General features: G+C 43.6%; 1 protein-coding gene across 1 annotated transcript in view; it reads right to left on the bottom strand.

Annotated features, from left to right (window-relative positions):
- Positions 1-2999: 2999 nt before the first annotated feature.
- Positions 3000-9223, bottom strand: part of R3HCC1L (R3H domain and coiled-coil containing 1 like) — a 100222-nt gene continuing 93998 nt past the window's right edge. Inside the window, exon 8 of the mRNA XM_051981822.1 lies at positions 3000-3661. Coding sequence (XP_051837782.1) covers positions 3594-3661 — 68 coding nt within the window. The 3' untranslated portion in view covers positions 3000-3593. The remainder of the gene's footprint in view (positions 3662-9223) is intronic.

Here is a 9223-nt window from a genome sequence, read left to right as displayed (position 1 = left end):
TGTACATTCTCTTCTCAACTCCCCCAGTTCTTTTATTAAGCAGCAGGGACATTATATTTTGGTGTGGCAGGTTGGGTAAACAAGGGAAGGACCGATTTCCTGTTGGCTTCGGCAAACAGCTCCAGAACAGTAACGACATTATCCGCACACACGCAGCTAACGGTCTGTGGAAAAGCGTGCATCCAGCGGAGGAATGTGTGCCGACGGATGGCTCCGTGGGCCAGATCTGGGCAGGGGGCGAGCCGGGGCTCCTGGCAGGACCCAGTTTCAAAGAGTGCCAGAGAAAGCAGGTCAGGCAGACAGCCACAGTTCCAGTCCCCAGGCGAGCGCCCACATCACACGTCCGCGAGGAGCGGCCGGTTCCAACCTTGGCGAGCAGCTGCACAAGGGCTGCGCTGTCCCAGGGCCGGGGGGAGAGGAAGGAGGGGGCCGTGGAGGAGGAGGTGCTGGCTAACACGGCGTAGAACTGGGCGAGGAATGTTAACCAGATTCCAGACAGACCCCAGAAAGCCTCAGCACAGCTCCGTCTCTATGCAGCTAACGCGTGGGGAACCTGAGCTTCCTCCTCCGAGCCGAGGTTAGCTGTACCTTTACAGAGCCTCTCAGGGTCTAGTTACTGCCATTAGTTCTTTTAGCCGTGGGCAGAGGAGTTCAGGACTCACAAGGAATATTTGTTTTTGGGGACTTAATTCTAGGCATTAAGACACTAAATCATAAGACATTACTAAGTGGATAAGGAGGGAACACTGTGTGCATGTAAAGCTGAGACCACCTACTCGGGCCCTAACAAAACACTTGGTCAGATGGTTGCTGTCCCTTTGTTCTCAAAGAGACCGAAATGACATCATTAGGTTAGAGTTCAAGTCCCAGTGTGTCCAGCTGTGGCTGATCAGACCAAGATGAGCTCTGAATGCTCTGCCACGGGTCAGACCCACAGTCCCTGGGAACATTTGGGGCGGATTCTGTCAATTTGCACATCATGTTTCCTCCAATTCTTCTTTGCCCAGGGAGCCGCACTTTCTGAGGGCACGCCATGGGGGGTGGTCCTGTGCCAGTGGCTCCCACAGTGCAAATTGATTCCAAAGTTCTTCAGAGAAACTTTTTCTGACCATCATGTAAGCACTTGCCCTATATGAGTTTTCCATAAAATAGTCTTTTTGGCAAGTGTACATTTGGCATTTAGAACAGAAACGATCTGTATCGGGAAACAGTACTGGACTTAAGAATTAAGAGTCCTGGCTTTGAATCCCAACTCTGTAATCTGCTACCAGTATGACTCTGGGCAAATGACTTCGTCTCTCTCAGTTTCCTCATTTATAAAGCGGAGAGCTTTGACTGGATGAAGGTCTTTTCCAGGCTAAATGCCATGATTCACCATGGCTAGCTCCATTTGGTACAGAATCACGGATCCATCTCAGAGGCACCAGTCTAATCTTACTCAAGAGGTGCCTCTCAACATTCGCAATAAGGGCTGATTGATCTAAGCTCTCTCAGGGGGGGTGACCTATTATCTCCCAAGGGCCATTTCATCTGGGGGATGATTTTAATCGGTAGGAAATTGGTTACAGCACAAGGCTACTGTGGCTGCTACATACTACATACAGGCTCATCTTATTCCATGATTTCTACCTGTATCCTTCACCCAAACCAGCTCTGGGGAAAAAAAAAGTCAGTGTTCAAAATGGAATGGAAATAATTGTCTAAGTGCAGATCCATCACCACTACTTAAAAACTCAAAACATAAATCCCATTGATAGGTGAGCTGAGTCATATTTATATATGAAAGAGAAAAGTCTCAGAGCTTTTGATTTTTGCCTAAGAAAATCCTCCTTCCTGTTTAGGTTAGAAGAGTAAATGCCAGAAGGAAAAAAGCATCCGAAAATTAGGAAGGGGATAGAAGTGACTTTCTGAGAGAGAGGGATATCTCAGATAGTGAATGTCATCTGTATCAAACTGCACATTTTAACAATGAAACTGCTGATTTGAAGGCTAAAATGCTCTGAGGAAAGGCCAAGAGCCCTCAATGGGGAGTAATAAGAGAAGTGCCTACTTGCGCTAATCACCCCCTGGCTCTCACGAAAGAGAGGCAAGAAAAGGCCGGGCTGGAAAGTGGAGGCAGCAGCAGAGCTGAGCAGCCGCAGCCAGCCCACTGCAGGCCGACACTCGTGTCTCAGGAATCTGTAAAGACCTCAGAGAAGCTTGTTTTGGAAGATAGGGAGGAGGCCTTGTTGCCAAGGATCAGAGCAAGACAGTGGGATTCAGGACCAGTGTTTTTCACAAACTGTAACAACGGTGGGGAGAAAGCAAGACCAAGGGACACTGACGGTGATAACCAAGCCTGCCAGGCTGACCCAGGTCCAGGGAGCTCCAAGAAGAGTGGGTTTAGGATGCAGACTCCCTCCCAGGGAACGTTTGTGCCCATCTCCCCCACAAGTTCCTCCTCTGTCCTGCTCCAGCGGTGCCATTCACCCATTGCCATCCCTGGCCCTAAGAGCTACGGTCTCCCTGAGGACCCAGGCCAGGCTGGTTCTTGCCACGTCGGCCCCTTGCTGCTTGGTCCGGCCGGCTCCGCGGTGTCTCGGGGCAGAGCTCAGGAGCACAGAGCCTGCACTGAAGTCCCTGACTCTGACCTTGCCCAGAGACTTTGCTTGACCCTGGCTGACCCTGATCTTAATGGATTGTCCCCAGCTGCCAAGGGACACTGGCACAAGTGGCATTGCACTAAGAGCACGCTGCGTGCCAGATGCTTTCTGTGGGATGACAGATTAGAGGGACAGGGGATGAGGAGGAGGCCATATACCAACACCTACACAATAATCCCATGTCAGAAAAGGCCGCCTTAGGGAAATAGAGGACCGAGTCCCTGGGCTGCAGGATGACTAAAACTCCATTTAACCGCATCAGACTACCGACACGAAGACAACAAAGGAATCCCCTCCGCGCCCCCGCTCCCCTGTGGTAGTGGTGATGACGAAACAGACCAAGCGTACAGCCACACGTCAGGAGATAAGATTTAATGCATCTCGATTACACCATGATGCCAGTGTTTCCCCGGGCTCTGGTGCACGGCGTGCCATGAAACACAGCTCTGGCTGCCGCAAGACAGGCAGGCTCTCGGCAAGGCTGAGACTCTGGAGGCCACACATCTGTGACATGGGCTGCTGTCGGCCCTCTCTGGACTCTGGCCCATCATCAGAAAGAACCGGCACCAAAATTCTGGTTCCAGATCCCTGAGCATGGCTGGAGGAACACTGGCTCTTCCGACCTGGGCCCTGTGCTCCCTTGGGTGCTCTGCCACTAGGCTGGCCGGGCTCTTCCTAAGTAGATTGCTCACACATCCAGGACTTCTCTTGCCCAGTGGAGTCTACTTCCAAGTTCCTTCTCAGTTGATGGAGCTGCTTCCTCCTGTTTTCCATATGGAGTGATCCCAAACTGCTCCTTCCAGATCCAGAAAGCCGACTGCCCGATGGAGCAGATTACTTTCTCTCTGGACCCATAGTCTTTGCCTTGCTCACAAACAAAGGAAACTCAGTAAGGTCTTCTAGCCTGGAGCCTTCTGAATCCGTGAAATTATCTCTTTCTCTGGATGATGTTCACACAGCAGCCTGGTCCCGGCCTTCCCAGATGTCCTCCCTTTGCTTCGCTTCCAACCGCTTTCTTTCTGTAAAGACAAGCACTATTAAGCTGGTGCCACACAACACCAACTGAGTGACTTTCCCTCAGTTTTCAGAGAAATTTCAACCATGACAAATAGAATCACTGTTTTTTTTCTGATTTGGTTATCAATTACTAATACTTCTGCAACACAATTACGAAAATGTCATATTATAGAAAAACAAGGGAGAGCATGAAGAGGCAAGAAAAAGGTATATTTTGTAAAACCAGTTCGTAGTTTTATTTATTAGTTCAATGGCTCTCTTATGCTTCAATTTTATTAATCTTACCTTTGATATTCTGGATTTCCAATTTGATATGTAATTGGGGATTTTTAATTTATTCTTTCTCTACTTTTTTTTTCCCCAGTTGCATGCCCAATGCATTGATCTTCTCTTTCTCTATTTAATTACTTTTAGAGTTATAAGCTTTCCCTTCTTAAGTACTACTTTGACCGCAACCCACAAATTTTGGAATGTTGTCTCATTGTTGTCATTCTCTTTAATGAAATTATTCATTGTTCCTATGACATGTTTTTTGACCTACTTGTTTTTTAAGATTAGATTTATTTCATTTCCAATTAATTTTTAATCTTTCCTTCCATGGTCTTTTATTGAATGTAATTTTTGTGGCATTTTCCAAAAAGGATGCATAAAATATTTCTGCCTTTATGTATTTGATTGTGAGATTTTTATGCCTTAATACATGGCCAATTTTTGTGCAGATGCCATGTACTGCTGAGAAAAAGATATATTCCTTTTTATCCCCATTCAATTTTCTCCAGAAAATTCTATTCACCTTAATTTTTTCTTGTTTATTTTTTGGTTGAATCTACTTCTGAGAGAGAAGAAAGTTAAGATCTTCTATTAATATAATTTTGCCATCTCTTCCTGAACCTCATTTAATTTACTTAAATATTCGATGCTATAATCCTGCGGTATATAAATGTTTAGCACTGACTTTGAAAACAAATATATTTTAGAACTAAGATCAAATTCCATCAAATCCCAGAAATCAGTTCTTGCTTGGTTATTCTTGCCTTTCTTATTCTACTTCTCAACTGTCTTAATGCCTCCTTCAAACTGCCTATCATTTTGGGGTTAGTTGTGTTTTTATATTCATCTCTCATTTATTCCCAAGAGGAACAAGGGTAGGAGCAAGATGTCAGGAATGAATTTAAGTATTCACTATTGAGTCTCTACTCTTCTAAACTCCAATGGAATGCTAGTACTAGTATGCTAATACTAGAATGGACTATATGTTCTTAATATAGTTTTTCTGCCAAATTTTCCTAAATTCAGTGTCCTTAGATTATTGATGGGAGGAGTTTGGGGGCAGGTGAGGGAAGAAAGCATATTCAGTAAATGATAATGACTGCAAGCAATAATTGCTTCTAAGTCTACTGAAAATACAATTCTCTTTAATTTGACAGTGAGAGCCAGCCCAGCCCAGGGCAGAGAGCCAATTCTGAAGATAAGGAGACCTGAGTTCAGGTCCTTCCTTTAACCCAAATTGGCTGTGTGCCTCTCAGGGAGTCACTTCTCTGTGTCCTAGACCTCTCTGTAAAACTTGACTTTGCAGAGAAGTTGCCAACCTGCATTGGATGAGAATTTCCTTCTCCAGAAGCTCCTATATCAATGTAATTGTATCTGCAAACTTTATAAAATAAGCCTTACCCATTATTTGCTCTTCTGGGTCTATTGAAATGATTAAATATGTTAATATCTATAAGAGACTTTACAGCCTGAGGATCCAAGAAGCTACATAAATAAAAATGTTTTTGAAATCGTGTCTATACTCAGAAATGAGATAGTCTGCATTCACCTCTCCTATACCGTGCCACGCTGCAGACTAGCAGGTGGGCACTGACAGGGAAGGAATTGGCTGCACTGTGGGCTCCACCTTGTGGCAGGCGCTGGTCACAGCAGCCAGATGGCAGCCGGCCTGCAGGAGCCCTCCCTCGGTCCACCCAATGGCTGCTGAGGAAATGATGTGGCTGGGGGGGGGGGCGCGCAGACACATGGCACCCGAGGGCACGGCAGTAACTGGCTGCTCAGAAAACTGAGGAGCTCCCTGGGTCTACAACAGGAGTTTATGAGAAACTGACTAGAAACTGAAAAAGATTCTAGGCTGCAAGGAGAGTCAATGGGACTCTGGCAAAAAAAACAAAAAGTGAATTTTCACCAATCAAGCTAAGGAAACGACAAGAGGGACTCTCAATCTAGAGTCTACAGACCACCCAGGGACTGATCTAGGCCGAGATTTTCCTGAACTTTAATGGGGAGGGAGGAAGGAAGAGAAACAATATCTCAATTCACACACATGTGTATCTGTATATACACACATCACACAGAAACAACACACAGACACCTACATATTCCATATCTGTGTATGTCTCTGTCTGTTTTTTACTAATCCTTCACTAAAAGTTAGCATTCACTTCCACTAGAAAGACAGACCATGGTCATGCTAAGAAAGCATCCATAGGCCACCACAGGGTCCTTCCATGACACGAAAAGCACAGCTGTTCTAGGAAGAAGTAAAATAAAACACAAAGGAGCCCAAGAAGGGAGACTCTGTAAATGTTAATCTTTTGAGAGAATATAAAAAACATGGGAAATGTAAGGGAAAACTAGATGGTTGTACAAATAGTTGCAAAAAAGCAGAAATGCCAATAAACAAGCCAACCTTTCCTTCTCCCCAGCCCACCCCATCTTAGTGAGCAGTCTAATGTAACAGTGAAGCCACTCTGCAATGCTCAAGCAGGCCCAAAATCAGAGATTCTTAGAGCCGAAGGAGAGAGCACTCGGCCGCCATGCCCATTCTACAGAGAGGGGCTTCCCAACCACCCTGCGAGCCTGGTGACTTTCCCTTAGGTTCAAGTGCCACTTTAAATTTAACCTGAAAATATGTAAAACAGAAATCTCACGAAAAATGCTGTCCCTTCACCCAACTGAAGAGAACAGACAACACTAAAAGGAAATGAGGGTTTGTCTGGCCTGTTTTTGTGGAGCTCTGAGTTGATGTTAATAAGTAATGTGGAAGCTAAGAACAGGGACAGAGAAAGACGGATTAGGAGAGACAGAGAGGAAGAAAGGACTGCAGGAGTGGTCCCAGAGCATGGACATCCCTTGATGCATCCTAACAAACAGTGATTTATACACTTCCTAGATTTAAATGGACTGACTGAAGTCACCAAAAGATCGCTAGCGACCATTTCTCAGACTTGGGGTGCTGAAGATTGGAAAAGAACTAGTGTTTTCATTCTTAAAAGAGAATAGGGATGTGCCCTGTATGATTTACTTCTATGCCTGGGAAAAATAATGAAAAAAATCATCACAAAATCAATTCACAAACATCTACAGAATAATAATGAGCACAGCTTTCTTAAGAACAAGCCCAACCATACTAATCTAATATCCGTCTATTACTCTGAGTGAAAAATGTGGTAAATCAAGGGAAGGTGAAAAATGTGACCTAACTTGATTTTGGTAAGTCTTTAGATTCTTGATTTAGCAAGTATTTAGATATTTATCAATATACTGAGAAAATACAGTTCAGCTTGCAGAACAGTTCTATCAGAAGTGGGGAGATACAGCGCCATGAAAGGTCATATTTAGAGGATGATTATCTATGGGTTACTATTATCCATCTAGAGAATTAAGTGGTATTCAGCAGGGCTTCTGGGCTAGGGCTGTTAAAAACATTTTTATCACCCTTTTATGGTTCAGTGGGAAAGAGATTTATGTACTTAAGTATTTATCACAATTAGCTTTGTGACCTTGGGCAAAGTCCTCTAGTTCTCAGTTTTCCTTTCTGTATAATAGACATAAATACTTCCATGATCTGCTCTCAGGGTTAGAGTGAGGTAAGCACTTTCTGAATTGTCAAGTGCTCTATAAACTCCCCTGCTGAGTATGACAGAAGAAATGAGATGCTCATTAAAGCTATTAATGACCTTGAAGCCGGGGAAGGACACAGATCAAATGTGCTGGTAGACAGATACAAAGATACCAAAATGTATGAAGCAACCTGGATTGGCGATACATCCAGGGAACATACAGAAAATGTTCTAAATGGCACAAACCTGAGCAGTGGTCATCAATGAAGTTTTGTGATTTAAAAACAGCCCTACAAAGGGATACATAATCAGGAACTTTGACAGCAGAAATATCCATGTCAGGGGCAGCTACTCCTTTCTGACTCGGCTTTTATGTATCTACTATGTATTAGACCGCAAGTTCCCCATGGGGAGGGCCAAACTGTGCTCAATTTTGTTTCTCTCTTACTATCTAGCATGGTCCTTTGAAATTATTTTCTGGCCTGGCCTACGGTCTCTTCCAACGAAGGCCTGGCCAGTAGCCTGTGACTTGGGCTATTAGAGGCTTGCACAGAACCTGTACATCGCATGACACACACGTCTTCACTGTCCCTCATTTTCTCCATCGGGACAGGAGACTGCTCACTTGCTTCTACTACAACAGTGACTGAATTGAATTGTCTTCCCAAATGGGCTGAAAGTTTCAGGAAGGCAGGGGCTAAAACTTATATTTTTATATTCCTATCAATACCAGAAGTGTGGAATCTCATAGTAAATATTTATAGGAAGGAAGATCATAAGGAATTCTTTTTAACTAATATCAATGAAAAATTTTAAAAAACAAACAGTCATTCAACTATTGAAGGCATTGTTTTCTAGTTAAAAAGACATTTTTCAGCTAATTCAGGCATATAAGATGATAAGAATTTTTTTAATTACAAAAGAAAATAAAAATAAGTTCAGAAAAAACAATTAGAGCAACCTAATCATCTAAGTTTAATACACACTTTTCAATACAAATTATGTAACAATTTCAGAACTTCATATACAATCCTTATAAGTGTATATGTATTTGAATTTGCTGCTGATTATTAAGTTCATAAAAACAAAGAAAAAATGTTTTAAAATGTCAAGTGAGGGTGACTTCCTAACAATTCAAAAATCCAAAAATGTTCCTCAGGAGGTAATGGGCTTTCTCCCTCATTGGAGATTTTCAAGTCCAGTATGAATGACCATTTGTGACAGAAGAACCAGAGAATGAGAGCAATGGAGCTAGAAAGGCCTTCAGAGACCAGGAGGTCTAATGCCTTCAATTTACAGCTGAAGACAACAGCTGGGAGAGGGGAGGGGACTTGTTGATGGTCACAGAGGTTGGAGCCTCAGAGACCAGGTCCTTTGACTCATGGGCCAGTGCCCTATCCCCTTCTGTCTCCCAGGAGGGTCTCATATGGGCATGGATTTAGACTCAAATGATCTCTGGGGTTCCATCCACCTCAGAGATTCTGCAGGATAATTCTATCACAAACACCTCCAGAGTCATCTATGAAAACAGTCTGCTTTTAAATTATTGATGATTTAATTAGGTAAAGTGGGTGATGAAAATGCACTTTTACTTCCTCTTCCAGTTTACCAGAAACAAGGACAGTGAATTCAGAGCTAGTAAATTAGAGAAATTAGGAAAATTTAGAAAATTAAAAAGCAGGGAACATGACAGGTAACTACAGTTATGCTGCTATCACAAACTGGCAT

The sequence above is a fragment of the Antechinus flavipes genome, chromosome 2, assembly GCF_016432865.1.
Source record: "Antechinus flavipes isolate AdamAnt ecotype Samford, QLD, Australia chromosome 2, AdamAnt_v2, whole genome shotgun sequence".
NCBI classification, from domain to species: domain Eukaryota; kingdom Metazoa; phylum Chordata; class Mammalia; order Dasyuromorphia; family Dasyuridae; genus Antechinus; species Antechinus flavipes.
The sequence above is the reverse complement of the archived record's forward strand: the minus strand, read 5'-3'. Positions and strand labels throughout refer to the sequence as shown.